The following is a 19,510-nucleotide window of genomic DNA, read 5'->3' on the forward strand; positions in this document are numbered from 1 at the left end:
ATCACCTTAAACTTTGAAAACCATAGAAGAAAAAGTCATTGCCAGTGGCTGACAGAAGCACTAAGAAAAAATATCCTCCTCCCACCCTGCTACTTGGAAACCCTTCTTCACATTTATATATAATAGAGTAGAATTCACCTATGAGCCATCATGGGGAAAAAAAAAAAACAACCAGAAAATGGAAGATGGACAAGAGAAAAGAAGTAAAGAGACTGCTTGTGGTCCCATGACCTGAATAGAAGAAGATTCCATCTCAAGCAGGAAGCTGTGCCACAGAAGACAGGAGAACCATCAGCGAAACCACACTAATGTTCGGTGTATCTGGACCTACCCGGAGGCTCTTGGTCCATTCCCTCTGATGGCAGCGCTGGATAAATACTGTTTGATATTGGTGTCCTAGGTATTGGTCATTGAGGAAGTAGTTTAGAGAGTAAACTACTAGAATCCATTAAAATTCATCCAAAATTGTGGGGTTTTTTAATGTTCATTTTAAAACTTGAAAATGATAAAAGCAACTTTTCACTTTATCCAATGTCCTTACTACCCCGCTCAAAACATATTTTACAAATTCCCTTCCCCCAGATTTGGGGGAATGAGGGGAGAAGCAAAACCAAAAAAACTGCAAACTAGAAACAAGATAAGATCACCTGGTTTATTGAGAAAAGTTCATAATAAAACTGCAACTGCTATTTTTACAACTTACAAAATAATTTGATATATAAAATGAATTGGTTTTCATTATGTAAGTACTAATAGTAAAAAAATAATAATATTCCATGTGATATATCATATTTGCAAGTCAGAGAAATCCCACATTCCTGAATTATCCTGTTAAACGTTTTACATCAGATATTTTTAATCTGTTTACCAAGGGAAACCAGGTTTTTAACCATATTTAAGTTTTTGCTTACAGTTGCAATCTATCAGAAGCTGTGTCTACATGATTAGAACCCGATCAAGCCAAAGATGAAAAATTCAAGCCATGTCTTCTCTTTAGGCTGTTTAATGTTACTTTTGTGATAGGAATGGCCCTCCTAATGCTTTACTGAACAACCTACTACTTAAAGGTCATAATGAATTAGACCAGTCCATTTTTTCATCCAGTCTACTCTGGTCTAGAGCATATAGACACCAAAAAGCACAGAATTACTAGTAGCTTTCTACCACACCCCCACCCTATGAACCACTTTAAAAGAGAAAATTTCATCTTAAGATTTCACTGCTTAAGGAGGCCATACTACTGCAACAGGTTTTGGCCATGAAAGAATACTTTCCTAGATGTCATATTAAGTTAATGGAAAGCTTAGCCCCAAATCAATTATTCATGATATTCATTAGAAATTCTCACAAATGACATGCATTTAGGAGCCAATTTTGCTTCTCTGAATAGCCAAAGGCTTGAAAAAAAATTTTTTTGCGTTTCTTTTAGAATATTTAGTCACTGACGATTTTTACCAGTATCTTCTTCTCCTCAGTCCTTAATAGACCCAATCCATTCCATCTGGGAAAAACAGAAACCTAACCAGATTTACTCAAATCTTTGAAGCCTTCTCATTTTTACCTTATAAATTATGTGGTTACTTTCATACTCATATTCTTTTACAAATGCAATATCAATGGTATTGCTAGATATAAGGAAACATTGGCATATTAGTATTGAGTTGGCCAAAAAGTGAGTTCAGGTTTTCCCATCAGTCTTATGGGCAAGCCTGAATGAACCTTCTAGCCAACTTAATAATCAGGTAATTAATTAAAAGAAGTAAGTTTTACTTAACACTACAAAACATATATAAAAAAGATGAATATGAAACTATAACACCATTTAAGAAACACTTTCCCAAGATTATTTTAGCATTTTTACCATAGTTTAATGATATGAACATTGTCCCCAAAACAGGTTCAAAGTATTCCGGGGGAAAACAGTTTCTTTCTCTGGAATCTATCTCAGCAGCAGTGATGTTCTTCTGCTCATTCCCCACCTTAGGCAGATGTGTAGAAGTACCTGGGCTTGGCATTGCCCAGCAGGTCATCTTCATAGTTGGGGAGGCAACAGAAGAAGAAGGCACAGCCGATCAGGATAATAGTGGCTGCCCACCCGAAGCCATAGGCCCAGTTATAGATGTAAGTGACAGCAGGGTTGAGGTGAAGGTTAAAGGTCTGAGTGTACTTCACAGGGTAAATTACCAGGGAGATGATCTGGAACACAGCTAAAAGGAAGGAAAAAAAAATCCCAAGTATGAATGCATGGTAACTACAGATTAATTCCTCTTCCTCAACATTTTTGCCTTAAAATTAAGTGTTAAATCCACCTAAATAATGCTGATAAAAGGGGCTGGGAGAATCTAGTTAATCATGAGCCAAAAAAGATAGTTGAATACTTTGTGTCAGAGATACCTGGCACTGAGCAGAATAATGAATATATGAAATACAGACAGAATATTAGAGAATCATTCCATAGTACCTGTGTAAGCATTACATATACTAAAGTAAAAATTGCTGAACTGTGGTGTGCAATAGAAAGAAGAGGGTAGAGAAGAGCCTATTTTTTTTCATCTTAGCATTTCCTGTGCCAAACATTTAATATTTCAGTGGTAGCAAAAATAATATATATATACACATGTGTGTGCAAACACATACAGAGTTAGAACTCAATACTGACATTTGATAACATACTTTTGGAATATTCATTCAATAAATGAATGACTAAATGAAACAATGAACCAATGCTATGAATGATCAATGGGAGAATCAGTAGAAAAGCCTGCAGAGGAAGGGAAATTTGAAGAATAAATAGAAATGAAGAGATGGAGGGCAGGAAGAAGACCATTCCAGGCTAGGAGAATAGAAGTAAAAGAAGAGAATAATCACAGTGCTTTGAAAAAGTGAAAGGGAATATACAGGCAGGGAAACATGTCAAAAAGATTTCTAAACTCTTAATATAAGAGTCACATTGTTACAATTATTATTAATCATGCATTAACATTTTAAATTGCTTAAAAATAAAAGGAGCTTTATTAGATTTCTTTGTAGTCTTTTTCAATGAACATGCATAATTCTATAAAGCACTAATGAGTATACACATGCTATGCTGTGCCATAAGCTATGCCAAAAGACCCTGATGCGGGGAAAGACTGAGGCAGGAGGAGAAGGGGATGACAGAGGATGAGACGGTTGGATGGCATCATTGACTCAATGGACATGAGTTTGAGCAAACTCTGGGACATAGTGAAGGACAGGGAAGCTTAGCATGCTGCAGTTCATGGGGTTGCAAAGAGTCTGACATGACTGAGCGACTGAACACAATGCTATGCCATGCACTTTTTAACTTAGTATTTCATGTGTGCATTGCCATGACTTAAGGTATGAGCAAATTTTAGCTCTGTGACACTCAGACGCTGCTCTTCACAGAGGGACCGATAAGTTGGCTGTGCTTCCAGGAGTATGTCCGGGAGTGGATAGTTCTCACCACCACTTTCCTTTCACCTTAATTTTTTTCTACTAGCTCCACAGATTTATTCTTAACTAGTTTTCTGTTTCTTTTTTTTTTTTTTAAAGAAAAGCTAGTTTTTCCATTTCTTTTTTTTAATCACTAGAAAGGCTATAGATGTTTCCATATCTTGACTTGTTGCTTCTGTTTCCCAACTTAAAATGTTCTCCTTTGGCAACTCCTGAAGGGCAACCTTGGTGCGGATCACCATTTCTCTGCTTCTTGTCTACTTAAAATAGCAAACTTTCACTGGTTAAGCCTGTCATTTAGTGCAAATCGTTGTGTCCTACACTAAAGGAACACTTTTCTGCATTTTTCTCTAATATGTGCCATAATACATGTAAAATATAGTTATTTACCCATTTTGTTTCATCACATGGTTTAGATCAATTTCTACAAAATCTAAATTGCAGAGGACCCTTCCATGATACACCACATCCTAAGACTGCAAAACTTCTTCACCAAGTGCAATGGTTCAGGGACATTTCAGTCCCCTAAGCATGCAGCTCATGGCAGGCCAGTCTGGGACACAGCCCTGGCCCCTCGGGGAGCAGGGACTCGAGGTCATCTATGAGAGACAACCGCAGATAGAGTGACAACCTTCCTCACTTGGGTGAGGGACCTGGAACTGGAACGCTATCTCAGGCAGAAGAGGAAAGGGATCAAGATCTTAAAGCACATCCTCTGTTACTTCTGCCTTTGGGGACGCATTTTCTGAGAGCAGATCAGGAACTGTGCTGTCAGGGATCTTCACTGTGGCTTGGACATTACTATATCGATGTTCACTGCAGATAGGAATGAAGAATTGCTGGCGCACAGTCTTACCAGCCAGGGCCAGGAGGCCTCCGATCACTCTCAGGAAGACAAGCATTTGGGGTCCACAGAGGGCAAAGAAGGAGAGGATGAAGCAGATCACCAGGATGATGAAACCGCAGAGCAGCATAGCGGCGGCTGCCCTTCCCCAAGCTACAAGGAAAAACAAACGGTCATTAATACGACAGACATTGCCAAATTTAAAAATTACTTAACAAAGCATCACCAGTTTTTTTTTTCTTTTTAATAATTATATTTGGGTGGAAGAACAGTTTTTCTTTCAATAATACTTAAACGTCTCCATATTTTAAGGGAAGAATAGGCGATTCGTAGGTAGGACATTAATATAGTGATATACAGTAATGCCTTACCCCTCTGTTTGGGGGCAAATGTTTATACCTCCAAAATGAAAGGTAGACATCATTAAACTGTATCTCATTTAATAAGTGAATAAATTGGCCATGTAAACAGGTATATTTAAAAGATTAACTCAAGTTCTAATCCAGTACAACCCAATAAACAACATTTTTGGTATTGAACAATCCAAGTTATAATCTCTTCAGGAACTGTTTCAATTACCCTTAAAAGGATCGTTGTTTTGTATTAAGATTTGGTTCCATGAAAAAATAATTTTTGAAAACAGAGTACCTATGCCGAGGCAGAGATGTGAAATAAAACAACTTAATTGTAAAGTAGGTATGATTGTTATACAAGTTTAGGTACAAACAACCTTTCTAAATTTTTGCATAAATTTTTTCTGAAGTATTCAGAATTTGTGGCACAATAATTCTCAGTTATTGACATGTACCCTAAAAACAATCGGAATGAGATGGAAATTGAGTTCTGGTTTCAAAGATGGATGTGGGCAGCTCCAGCCCTGGCTCATTCTGCTCTGCGCCTACAGGAAGAGAAAAGCCATGACTTCCCAGCTAAGGATTCCAGCCAATCACTCTTCCTGTTCAACCTGCACCAATTTGTAAAATCTCTTTCCCACACAACTTTCTCTCCAGAGGTAGTAACTGACATGTATGAAGTAATTACTCTGTGCCAGGCATGGAGCTAAGGACCTGCCATGGTTTAACTCTCTGAATTCTCAGGATAACTCTTCAAGGTTCACATTCTGTTATTATTTCTATTTTAGAAGTGAGATTACACTGAGGCTTGGAGAGTCCAGATAACCTGCCTACAGTCACAGAGCTGGCAGCCAAGTCTGATTTCTAGCCTGTCTGAAGCCAGAATATGACTCTTTTTTCCTTTGGGGATACGATTTACATGCTAGAAAATTCATCCATTTACAGTGTACAATTCAGTGGTTTTTACTATATTTACAGGGTTATGCAGCCATCACCATTTACAATTCCAAAACTTTTCATCACTCCAAAAAGAAACCCCATGACCATTAGCAGTCACCTCCCCCTCCCTTCTTCCTTCAGCTTCCAACAACCACTAATCTACTTTCTGTCTCTATAAATTTGTATACCCTGTACAGTGCTTATAAACGGAGGTATAGTTTAATACTATGTGGCCTTTGGGGCTGTCCTGTGCTTTCACTTAGCATGTTTTCAAGGTTCATCCGTATTGTAGCAGCATGGATCAGGACTTCATTTGTTTTTATGACCAATAATTATTCTACTGTATGGAGAGCCCACATTATGTCTGTCCACTCATTCATTAGTGAATGAACATGCACCTTAACCTGTTTTTCTTTATTGAATTTGAAAAGGAGAGTTGCATGCACCTCACTGCTGGTCCTACTCCAACTTGAATACAGCTTGGCTGGCAAACATACCCTCACTTGATTTTGGTCACTAGACTGGTCAACGGTAGACAAACCAAACGACCAGCAGAAGGAACAAAGGCTTGGGAACCCTGTTTATACCCCGCCTCTACTACCATTAGGGCTTCCCAGGTGGTGCTAGTGGTAAAGAACCTGCCTGTCAATGCAGGTGACGTAAGAGACATAGATTTGATCTCTGGGTCAGGAAGATCCCCTGCAGGAGGGTACAGCAACCCACTCCAGTATTTTTGCCTGGAAATCCTCATGGACAGAAGAAGCTGGTGGACTACAGGCCATGGGATCACAAAAAGTCAGACACAAATGAGTGACTAACTTTCACTTTCTTTCAAGTAGAAGACACATGCTCATTTTTTTTTTTTTTTTTTTTACATGCTCAAATATTATGTTTTCACACAAATGACCCTTTAGTGGCACTGTCAGGGGCATGACAGTCCATGAGTGGGTCCAGTTTTGTTTATAATTTTTACTACTTTCTTCTAAGTCCTGCTCTTTCTGTGAGATCAATAGGAGATTTTAGGACCAAGGTAAAAAGAAATGTTTTATTTTAAAAGCAACATAGATAAAGCCAGAATGTGAAATTGAGTAATTAATTCTCTTTTTTCACTTTTGCCTTGTCCTTTGGGTAAGGTAACTTTCCAGAGAAGAGAAGCCATCTTTGGAAAGAACAGCTAAGACCATCTCTAAGTCTACACCATAGACCACTGACACAAAACCATCAGTGGTGCTTATAGAAAAGATGGCTTCCTGTGTGTCCCTCCAGACACACTGAATCACAGTTGAAAAGATAGTGCCCAGGAATCTGCATCTTACTAGTATTTCTTTACTAATATACTAAAGTTTGAGAACAACTAAGATAGATGATTAATCTTCTTATAAGAACAGCTGTTGCATTGCCAGAAAGGAGCATGCAACTTTCAGTATGTGACCCACTGCCAATTACAGTCTCATTTCTATAGATTTTCTTCATGGCTACTGCCAATCATTAAATTCAATTAAATACAATCATTAAATTCAAATAAGCAGACACTGATTTTTCCTTTTAAGTTGAATTCACAGGTTTGTAACTGTTCAGTGAAAAGGCAGTACATCTGTATATGCACACAGAGGAATACAAGCATTATGAAGATCAATTGTACAGTAGAATGTGAGTGTTCAATAAAAACAGAAAAAAAATCCTAACAGGGAACATATTTAATAATCAAACTTTGACAATTACAGATTAAGGTTTTTAAACTATAGCTAAATAATGTATGATATTGCCTAAAGAGTAATATCAATCATTTTACCTGTTTGAGGAAAATTAATACAAAGTTAAATTATTGCTATTACTACTTCCTCTGACACTATAGCTGTAATTTACATTTAGTTTCAGGTACTTGAAAGAAATTAAAGAAATAGTAAGCCAATTCACCTAAAACCAACAGGTGAATGTAAAGATAAACAGATCATTTTAATAACTCTTTCTATGCTATGTTAAATCAACTCAATTAGCGTCTTGCTTATTTAAAATGCTGAGTCTGAGAGAAATCAAAATGGACACTTCAGTAACATTTTGTCTGGAGAAAGGCTGCCTTGGAAGTAGAACATGTAAAACTTGCTCCTTGTAGCGTGGAAACACCCACAGTGAATCACTTAACTATAATTTGAGATATAAATCTTAACACGGTTTTGAAGGTCCTGACGGATGGATAACAAGGAAGGCAATCTGCTCTCATGTTAATGACTATTTTGTTGTAAGATGGTGAGATGGACCCTATCAGATCTGAGCAGGGTCCTCCCAGCCCAACATTCTGCCTGAGAAGGAACCCAACTGCCATGTAGACTTACAACATGGCAATTTTCCAAGACATACACTTTAAAAAGTTAAGTCTATAGGCTAAGTACCTTTGGTCTCCCTTAATTACCCAGAATGAGCCTAATATTCCCAAATTTACCAAACCCTTTTGAGAACTATTTATATTTTATATTATACCTTGATCTAAATTATACCTATTTACCAGCCCCAATGAAAAAAACATCACTTTTTAAAACTTGTCCTAAAGCTACTTCTTTCATGATTCAACAGATGTTCCTCAGTTCTTCAAAGACAATCCATCTTCATCTATTCTGAATATAACTCTGTCCTTCATTAATATTTTATATAGTAAATTTTATTGCCTTTCCTAATCTGTATTTTATTGGCATTTGTTACATCCATACTAAAATTTGAGAACAACTTAGATGATTGATCTCCTTATAAAGATAGATTGCAGCACTGCCAAAAAGAAGCATGTAAGTTTCATGAGAAATGAGACTACTATCAACTGTAGTCTCATTTCTATAGTTTATTTTCTTCATGGTTACTGTCAATCATTAAATTCAATTAAATACAATCATTAAATTCAAATAAGCAGAATCTGTGTGTATGTGTGTGTGCAGGGGTTGGGGAAGTTGTCAATTACCTTTCTCTGAATTGAGACCACAATAGCATGCTGTATTTCAGGTAAACAGAGTTTCTATGCAGGAATTTTGTTTGTTTGTTTTCTTAGAGGAAGACAAATTTGGTGTTTCATATGTATTCATAATTTATTCTGTCATAAGTTTATTTTCTAAATACCACTTGGAGAAATTCATGTTATCAAAGAAACCAACAATATTATAAATCCACTTTTAAATAAGATTCATTAAAGATCCATTTAGGTGAAGAATGGCTTATCAAATTTTGCTATTTCTTGCAAAGATTCAACATTAAATCAACAATGGAAACCATTTGCTGATCACTAATGAAATTCTGAGTTTTTTCTAGGAAATCTTTTTAAATTTTTTGTATGAGGAAGAATGCTGTATCTTTTTCCAGAGATTATATACTAAAATACGACATTACAAGGCAAATACAGCTGGGAAAAGACCAATAAGATCAACTGATAAGAAAAGAGCAATAAAAAAAAAAAAGAGCAATAAAAGTAAAATAAGTAAATACCACGAACATCAAGCTAGAAATCATAAATCAAACTTAAGTTTGTGGAAAAGAAAAAAAAAATTTTTAAGACAAGGAGAGCACTACTACTATTGTGGGTGATATTTTGGAGACTGTCATGACTTTTTCACCCCAAATTAGTATTTCTTTTAATGGATTTGCTGCATTCTTCAGGAGTTTTACATGTGGGCACCAAATATTGAGGTTTCCTTAGTGGCTCAGTAATAAAAAATCGGCCTGCAATGCAGGAAGCATGGGTTCTATCTCTGGGTCAGAAAGATCCCCTGGAGGAGGGCAAAGCAATCGACTCCAGTATTCTCGCCTGGCGAATCCCATGGACTGAGGAGCCTGGCAGGCTAGAGCCCATAGGATGGCAAAGAGCTGGACATGACTGAAGCGACTGAGCAGAGCACACAGCAACAAATGTTGACCGGAACCTACTGTGGCCTAGCCCCTTACTCAAATTGTCACCCAACTGGAGGACGGCTCCTTTCCAGAACAAAAGATTCATCTATGAACAAGACAGAAAACCCTACCTAGTGAATCTGAGATTTTGTCCGATTTCTTCCTATTGCTTCTATAAAGTTCTTAATGTCAGACACAAGCAGAACTGGAAACTGGATAAGACCAAAATTAAAAATATAAAAAGATGCTACCTACAAATAAACATAAGCTGGGTGGATGATAATTTCAAAAAGACTGTTGCCTATTCATTGAGGAGACTCGCAGTAATACAGACCAGTGCTTCTGAAACTTAAAAGTGCTGATGAATCAGTCACCTGGGGACCGAGTTAAAATATAGATTCCAATTCAGTAGATGGGCCTAAGATACTGAGTGTCCAATAATCTCCCCAATAATGCAGATGCTGATGGTCTATGACACATTAGTAGTAAAAATCTAGAGGATAACTCAGAACAGACCTCCGAATAAATGGGCATAGGAAGAGCAATCCTGCAAGGTTTGGAGGCAGGAAAGGAATGGCTTAAAGGAAGAATGGTGGGGGCGGGAGTTACTGTGGGAGGGGGGGATTCCACCGTAGGTGTGAGATTCTTTACATGCTCCACATTCCCACCCCCCTAAACTGAGCCAGATGATAACTCTTGCCTATTGGTCTTTGCAGAACTCCTTTACCATCTTCTTTTAAAGTCTGAGTGGGGAAACTATCCTACACAGGAAGATGGGAAAATACAGGAAATTGTGTATGAACTCAGAAAAGGTAACTAGCAGCAAATCTGGGATCTACTCTTAAATGTTTGAAAATCTGTCTGCTGTTAGAAGGCTAAAAAGGAGAATTTACAGAAAAGCACATCAGGTCTTGTCAGCGTTAAGAGAGGTACTTTTTTTTTTAATTGAAGATAATTGCTTTACAATGTTGTATTGGTTTCTGCCATACAACAATGCAAATAAGCCATAATTATATATATACATTCCGTACCTCTTCAGCCTCCCTCGCCCCTCCCATCCCACCCTTCTAGGTCATCAGAGTACCAGGCTGGGCTCCCTGTGTTATATAGCACTGCCACTAAGAGAGGTACTTTTAAACAAACAAGCATGGTGGAGAGAGTTAAGTTGCTGAACAAAGGGTGAAAGCTCAGATCAATCACAGGGGATGCTGACGGGCAGGCTTTGGAGACATCTCGAGTAGGCGCGCTCTTCGTCCCTCCCAATTCTAATAGTCTAGGAGTCTGTGCCCATTTACAGGGAGAAAAGACAAATTAGGTCACTAAAAAGGGATTGAGGCTCTCTGGTAGTTATTGCTAAGCACAGCAAATGTGGAGTAAACTGGGCAAGATCACTGGTTCCTAGACGTCTAGATTTTATAAATCAACACATATATAAAATCATGAAAATCACCTGAGTGTCCAACTTTTTATTTTACTATATAAGAATATGAACACATGCCCATAAAAGATTAATCTATCTACTAATGCCTAATTTCATAAGCCACAAGAATATAATCTCAAAATGAAATCCTTTAAGTTGAATTTAACCCAGTGAACATGTTAACTTCGTACTTATTTTTCTCATTTTCCATACTTTGAAAAGCCATAGGGCTAAATTACCTAAAACTATTTCCTATAATAATCTGATTCTTTGTCTTAAGGTTGATTTCATGTTTAAAAAAAAAAAAACTTTCAATGTGGTATCATTGGTAAAAATGAGGCTCTGCCCTTCGGAGTTCAGATCAAAGACAAAGGCTCTCCCTTGCTGCCACTCAGACTTTGCCACTGTCGTTCTTGGAGCATAAATTCATCTTTCTTATCCCAGTAACTGATCCATAAACTTAACTGCATAACTCTCCACCCTGAATGAGTCAGAGCTTGCTTAGGACTTGAAATCTACATCTCTGAAGTTGAAAATATCCTCCTGATCTACTCTTTCTTAGAACTGGAAAAGAAGGTGCCAGCAATGCAAAAATACCATCTGTGAACATGGATTCAAATTTAATTTTGCATTTTCTTTATACATGAAATTTGAATGACTGTTTCAGCATTTAAATCTAGATTTTTCTTTTCCTGTTTTGAGGATTAGAAACCTTGATTTAAAAAAAAAAATTCAAACAAGTATGTGTATTTATTTAGTTGTTGTTGTTTAGCTGCTAAATTGTATCTGTCTCTTTTGCAAACCCATGGACTGTAGCCTCCCAGACTGCTCTGTCCAAGGGATTTCCCAGGCAAGAATACTGGAGTGAAAAAAAAGAATACTGGAGTGTGTTGCCATTTCCTTCTCCAGGAGATCTTCTGGGCTGAACCCTCCTCTTCTGCCTTGCAGGAAGATTTTTTATCACTGAGCCACCAGGGAAGCCCCATTTAGTTGTAACTATTGTGAAAAAGAAAATGTTCAGTGTTTAATTCCGTTTACTGATTAGGAAAAATGAAGTGGATACATCATTTTTTTTAAAAACTGTTAATGACAGTGAAGAATATAACATTCTGCTTTTTACATAATTCTGAGGAACTATTTACCTTTATGAAAAAAAGCCTATATTATTTAGTATTATTGCCTATACCTACCAGTAACAACCTAGGTCTTTAACACCAAAATAAATCAATGTTATAAATATCAGCAAATAAAAGTGATAGTGAAGCACTTTGTAAATACAAAGGTATATTTTCTTAAGTGTTACAATGGTAAACCACAAGATTTTTTAGTACATGGCAAGAAATTTTTAAAAAGTGGAGGTACTTACTTAATTCTTTATACTGAGATATTTTAATTAGAGCCATCAACCTTACTCTTCGTCATGTTTGTACATACGTGGGAGTATGTGTAAACTGCTCACTGTATTTTAGATAAAGTATGACCTCATGTGAATGCATTTTTTTCGGCAAGGACTTACTGAAGCTATCTGAAAATCTCAAGAGTTCAGACTCCTAGATAATTGACCTAAAGTGTAGAAATACACAATTTCTATACCTGTGAGGCAAAACTAGACAACAGTCCCTGGCAGGAAATGGAGTGGAAGTATAATAATCATTCTAACCATCTTTGACATCAGTAGCCTGGGATGGACCTCTTGTGGTGAATTCATAGCTATTTTCTTCTTCCCACGGTCACCTGTTGACAGAGGATGCTGGGTGCATCACTTGATTCTAGGGCTTGAGCAAAAGCTGCGTTTATCACATTCTTGGCACTTGGTTATCTTTGCAAAGGTCAGGAATAATTAAAATGGAATGTGAAGGCTACCACCACCCACTTGTGAAAATCACAAAGACAGTACTAGATTCCTCAAGACTCACTTGGAAAAGCGCACTTTTCCAAAGACCAATTTCTGTATCAAATTGAAACATCAACTATTCACTGGATCTGTACTTTCTTTACAATTAAAAAAAGTTAATGCTTGAGACTCCTGTCTAATTAAAAAATTAGAAAACAGAAATAGAACCTGCCTATTCCCTTCTTTATAAAAAGCACTCAATCAGCCTGAGGTTAAAAGTGCCACACCCTAAGAAGGTGAGTTCATCTTGCAAGTCTAGAAGAATTAAAAACTGCATTGTGCCTGTTTCACAAGAGGGCTGTGGTCACAGCCAGAGCCTTGCAGGCCAGATCATGTCCCAGCAATAGTGCTGATCTAGGCTCTGCCTGCACCCTTCTCCTGACTGGCGCACTAATCTTAATTCACATGCCCAGCATCGCTGATTATTCATTCGTTGGGTCTGTATTAGTCTTTGAAGTGAGACATGAAGACCAAAGTCTGTTTAAAAACACACCTGTTTTAAGCAGGCCTGCTAAATCCCCTATAAGATACTGAATCTGACTGCATTTTAACCAAATATACAGACATGTTATTTCAAAGAATTAACTCACTTCGAAAACCTGAGACTTGTGGGTAATACAAACCATGCCAGATGGGCTGTTTGTGCTTTAAGAGAGGAAAAACACAGACTTTAAGGAAAGTAGGAATTTCATTTAGTCTTTATACATTTACCTCCTGACAAGGGCCATGCCTCCTTTGTGGGTGGGGGATGGGGGATGGGGTGGATTCCATGTGGGAACTTCCAAGAAATTCCACAGTGGATAAGATAAAGCACCAAGCCCCTGATACAGGGCCTCAAGATAAACAGAATTTGGTTTGAAGCCCTGGGCCAGTTTAGGGGTAGAGGGCAAGTCAAAGGCCCTACCAGAGAATGGCGGGAAAAGCTGGATAGCTTTCTTTCTGTTTAAAACTATTAAACTCAGTTGGTAAGGCCCCATTCAGTAGTACCTGGCTTTAAGCTTCTGATTACGCTCCTACTTAAACCCTCTTTTCTCAGACCCCACACACGTCGCTAATTACAATAGACCCCAGCAGTTCTTCCCACCTACCATAAGCTGGGGGCGGTACCAGCCCAGGGCAAATTCCGCTCCGGTCCCGTCAGCTAACTAGTAGGCAGGAAATCCCTCCACATTGGAAAAAGACAAACCTCTATCTACAGTATTTTAAATTTGTCAACTCCGTTTCATTTCACTAGTGTAGAAGATGTGTTTCCTTTTTAGATATCAAATCGAACTGAAATAAAGTTTTCTAAACAGCAATGCCGGACTTGAGCCACACTCTCCCTCTAACAAGAATTACCCTGCAGCGTTAAACACTGCAATATCTACTGAAATTATCACTGCTAAAACTTTGACAGAAAAGGTTTTTGTTTTGTTTTATTTTTTAAAGGAAGAAGAGCTTTCTCTTAGTTCAAGTTTAGTAATATAGCGAATAAAGGTGCGCACTTTTAATACTTGTATTTTAAGCATAAGAAGAAGCAGAGGAGGAGGCCACGAAATGGGAATAAATTTCAGTAGGTATCCAAGAAAATATACTTTGTTCGTTGTATTTACTCATCAAACCCTTTTCAAATGGCGGAGATCACCTTTTGCTGTACGAATAAATGTAGTTTGAATTAGGGTCACTGTCGTCCAGTGTCGAGCCTGGGTTTTGGCCACCCAAGGCTGCTACTGCTTGATTTTGTATGGGTTCGATGTATGGACCCAGGCCCTGAAGAGATTTTTGTTGAATCACCCATTAGCCCCCCGACCCTGTTTAGTCCCCTAGAGCGACTTCCACACTCCCTGGGCGCCGGCGCTTGCCCCAGCCGCCGCCCGGTGGACTTCACGGAGGTGGCGGCACTCACCATACGTCATGAGGCTGTCGCAGACTTCTAGTAAACAATGCCACCACAGCGAGGACGTCTGGCTGTCATCGCTCGACTGCAGCCAGCCGCGGCCGGCCAGCGCGATGATGTCAAAGACGATGGCGCTAAGCAGTAGCAGCGGCAGGATCCACCTGCAGCGCTCGCAGGCCAGGCCGCAGCGCAGCATCTCGACGGCGGCGGCGGGGAGGAGAGCAGCGCGCGAGGCTCGGACACCGGCGGAGAGTGGCCCTCGAGCGCGGGCAGCGCGACAAAAGGGAAGAGGCCGCGAGGAGGCGGCTCTTGGAGGACGCGGCTCGGGGCTGGCAGCCGGGGCGCGGCGCCCGCCCCACCTAGATTCCGGTGACTCAGAGCGCGCCGCCCGGACCTGTTCGGCCGGCCGGCCAGGGCGCGCGCTGGGGAGGCGGGGCCGGGCTCAGGTTACGGCGGGTGTGGGTGAGCCTAACCCTGCCTGCGAGCGGCCTGGAGCCTCGGGGAGCCACAGTCTCGTCTCCTCCTCTCACTTGGTCCCCTCACATCCAACGCTTTTCTTCTCAGTGCTTCAAGGTGTACACATTTTAATCTGCGCATCACCAGTTATGTATTCAACCCCTGAAGTCGGATCGTGGTCTGATTTTCAGTAATACTGTATTTAAGTTTCCAGCCATTTGAGATGAGCGTTCAAACTGTACATGGGTCATTGTCGCACTCCGTTTGAGCGCGTGTTTGAGCACGTGTACCGAACCGAGCACTCGGTCCCTTACCCTCCCCAAGAGTTTCCCTGGTAATCCTAAGGGCTTCCCTCGTAGCTCAGATGGCAAAGAATCTGCCTGCAATGCAGGAGACCGGGGTTTGATCCCTGGATGGGGAAGATCCCCTGGAGAAGGAAATGGCAACCCACTCCAGTATTCTAGAGTCGAATACGACTGAGCGACTCACACGCGCGCGCACACACACACACACACAGCCGCACTTTCTTTGAGTGCGTGTACCCAACCGAGGACCCTGTCCCTGACCCTCCCCCGCAGAGGTGGGCATTTCCTGTTGAGCTCCACCTTTGTACCTTGTACCTCAGCTACTTCAGACTCATAACTGTTTACATCCCCGCCTTCTCCACTCGGGTGCCAACTCTTTGACAGAGAGACCTTGTTTTAATGATCTGTGTATCCCTGGTGCCGGCCCTGTACCTGGTCTTAAAGGGAGCACGGTAAACATTTTATTCCCAAACACACTGAAATTAACAAATGCTAGTTTCACGTGGTGGAGAAGGAAATGGCAACCCACTCCAGTACTCTTGCCTGGAAAATCCCACGGACGAAGCCTGGTAGGCTACATACAGTCCATGGGGTCGCAAAGAGTCCGACACGACTGAGCGACTTCACTTCACTCACTTCATACTTTATCACTGGAGAAGGAAATGGCAACCCACTCCAGTATTCTTGCTTGGAGAATCCCATGGACTTGGGAGCCTGGCGGGCCGTGGTCCATGGGGTCGCAGAGAGTCGGACACGACTGAAGTGACTGAGCAAGAGAGAGTTTCAGTCTTGGAAGCGCTTCAACTGCTTCTCCAGATAAATTCAGGTCATCTTGGCTGCCATCCATGCCTTAGCCCAGATCTCTACTTAGACCCCTTTACATCTACCCTTTTCATTTACTATTTTGAGGTTTCTCCAAACAAAAACTGCATGTCAGCGTGCAACCACTGCATGCTAAACCACTAAAGTCCCAACTCCGGTGTCCTGACTCTGCTTCCATCACCACTATAGCTCCTCAGGTGTGGCTAGCAGGGTGAGGTGGCAGCTGGGAGTGGTACTGAGGAGAAATAAGTTCTCAGTATCTGCACAACCCCTCCTTGGGCAAATCATGAAGAATAGCCAATGAGGGTCTCACCTTGTACCTCCAAATATATATTTCGAATCTCTTTTCTTTTTATTGAATATTTACAATATTAGTTTCAGGTGTACAGCATCAGTCAGTCAGTTCAGTCGCTCAGTCATGTCCGACTCTTTGCGGCCCCATGAATCCCAGCACGCCAGGCCTCCCTGTCCATCACCAACTCCCAGAGTTCACTCAGACTCACGTCCATTGAGTTGGTGATGCCATCCAGCCATCTCATCCTCTGTCATCCCCTTCTCCTCTTGCCCCCAATCCCTCCCAGCATCAGAGTCTTTTCCAATGAATCAACTCTTCGCATGAGGTGGCCAAAGTACTGGAGTTTCAGCTTTAGCATCAGTCCTTCCAAAGAAATCCCAGGGCTGATCTCCTTTAGGATGGACTGGCTGGATTTCCTTGCAGTCTAAAGGACTCTCAAGAGTCTTCTCCAACACCACAGTTCAAAAGCATCAATTCTTCGGCGTTCAGCCTTCTTCACAGTCCAACTCTCACATCCATACATGACCACTGGAAAAACCATAGCCTTGACTAGATGGACCTTTGTTGGCAAAGTAATGTCTCTGCTTTTGAATATGCTATCTAGGTTGGTCATAACTTATAAGGATTCAATATTTTTATAGCTCTCAATATGCCAGCAAATTTGGAAAACTCAACAGTGGCCACAGAACTGGAAAAGGTCAGTTTTCATTCCAATCCTAAAGAAAGGCAATGCCAAAGAATGTTCAAACTATCGCACAATTGCACTTGATTCACCTGCTAACAAAATAATGCTCAAAATCCTCCAAGCTAGGCTTCAACAGTACATGAATCGAGAACTTCCAGGTGTACAAGCTGGATTTACAAAAGGCAGAGGAACCAAAGATAAAATTGCCAACATCTGTTGGATCATAGAAAAAGCAAGAAAGTTCCATAAAAATGCCTATTTCTGCTTCATTGACTATGTTAAAATCTTTGTGTGGATCACAGCACACTGTGGAAAATTCTTAAAGAGATGGGAATACCAGACTACTTTACTTGCCTCCTGAGAAACCTATATGCAGGTCAAGAAGCAACAGTTAGAACCTGACATGGAACAATAGACTGGTTCCAAATTGGGAAAGGAGTACATCAAGGCTGTATATGGTCAACCTGCTTATTTAACTAATATGCAAAGTACATCATGCAAAATGCCAGGCTGGATGAACCATGAGCTGAAATCAAGATTGCCAGGAGAAATATTAATAACCTCAGATATGCAGATCTCACCACCCTAATGGCAGAAAGTGAAGAGGAACTAAAGAGCCTATTGATGAAAGTGAAAGAGCAGAGTGAAAAAGTTGGCTTAAAACTCAACATTCAAAAAACGAAAATCATGGCATCCAGTCCCATCACTTCATGGCAGATAGATGGGGAAACAATGAAAACTGTGACAGATTTTATTTTCTTGGGTTCCAAAATCACTGCATATGGTGACTGCAGCCATGAAATTAAAAGACACTTGTTCCTTGGAAGAAAAGCTATGACCAACCTAGACAGCATGTTAAAAAGCAGAGACATTACTTTGCCAACAAAGGTCCATCTAGTCAAAGCTATGGTTTTTCCAGTAATCATGTTACAAATGTGAAAGTTGGACCATAAAGAAGGCTGAGCACCAAAGAATTGATGCTTTTGAACAGTGGTGCTGGAGAAGACTCTTGAGAGTCCCTTGGACAGCAAGGAGATCAAACCAGTCAATCCTATAGGAAATCAGTTGTCCTGACTATTCCCTAGAAGGACTGATGCTGAAGCTGAAGCTCCAATACTTGGGCTACCTGATGCAAATAGCTGACGCATCGGAAAAGACCCTGATGCTGGGAAAGATTGAGGGCAGGAGAAGGGGATGACAGAGGATAAGATGGTAGGACAGCATCATTGACTCAATGGACATGAGTTTGAGCAAACTCCAGGAGATACTGAAGGACAGGGAAGCCTGGCATGTGGCAGTCCATGGAGTCGCAGAGTCAGGCACAACTGAGTGACTGAACAACAGTACTCCATTTAAAAATATTATAAAATATTGCCTATATTCCTTGTGCTGTACAATATATCCTTATAGTGTATTTATTTTATACATAGAAGTTTGTGCCTCTTAATTCCCTGTCCCTATTTTGCCCCTCTCCCTTCCCACTGGTAACCACTTATTTCTTCTCTGCATTTCTGAGTGTTTCTGTTTTACTTTATTCATTCATTCATTCCTTTTTTTTTTTTTTTAGCTTCCACACATAGGTTATAATATACAGTATTTGTCTTTCTCTGACCTATTTCACTAAGCATAATACCCTCTAAGTTCATCCATGTTGTTACAAATGGCAAAATTTCATTTTTAAACAATATCCCATTGTATATATAGAGAGAGACATATGTGTGCCTATATATATTAGCATATATATATCACATCTTTATTCACCTGCTGATGGATAGTGATGTTGCTTTCATATTTTGGTTATTGTAAGTAATGCTGCTGTGAACATTAGGGTGCATGTATCTGTTTGAATTAGTGTGTTCCTTTTCTTCAGATATATTCCCGGGAGTGGAATTGCTGGATCATATGATAGTTCTATTTTTAGTTTTTTAAGGAACCTCTATGTACTGTTTTCCATAGTGGCTACAGCAATTTACATTTCCACCAACAGTGTACTAGGGTTCTCTTCTGCACATCCTCACAAACCTTTGTTGTCTGTGGGGGTTTTTTTTTTTTTTTTTGATGAAGACATTCTTTTCTGACAGGGGTAAGGAAATATCTCATTGTGGGTTTGATTTGCATTTCTCACATGTGAATTCCATACTTTCTCCATTTAAAATTAAAGAAGTGGAAAATACATATCAGTGTTTAAATTTAGTCTCCTGTATTTCAGTTTGGTATCCTCAATAGAAACAAAATACTGTTTTGCATTATGCAGTTCTCTGTGGCAATTTTTGAGGATGAATAAAATAAAATTACTGA

General features: G+C 39.9%; 1 protein-coding gene across 1 annotated transcript; it reads right to left on the reverse strand.

Annotated features, from left to right (window-relative positions):
- Positions 1-454: 454 nt before the first annotated feature.
- PERP (p53 apoptosis effector related to PMP22) lies at positions 455-15,068 on the reverse strand. The gene is made up of 3 exons (XM_061428113.1): positions 14,659-15,068; positions 4,313-4,453; positions 455-2,207 (listed from the first exon to the last, which is right to left on the reverse strand). Exons 1-3 carry the CDS (start codon positions 14,843-14,845, stop codon positions 1,981-1,983), a joined length of 555 nt encoding a protein of 184 aa, XP_061284097.1. The 5' UTR covers positions 14,846-15,068; the 3' UTR covers positions 455-1,980.
- Positions 15,069-19,510: the final 4,442 nt, after the last annotated feature.

Source organism: Bos javanicus, chromosome 9 (assembly GCF_032452875.1).
Source record: "Bos javanicus breed banteng chromosome 9, ARS-OSU_banteng_1.0, whole genome shotgun sequence".
In the NCBI taxonomy this organism is placed as follows: domain Eukaryota; kingdom Metazoa; phylum Chordata; class Mammalia; order Artiodactyla; family Bovidae; genus Bos; species Bos javanicus.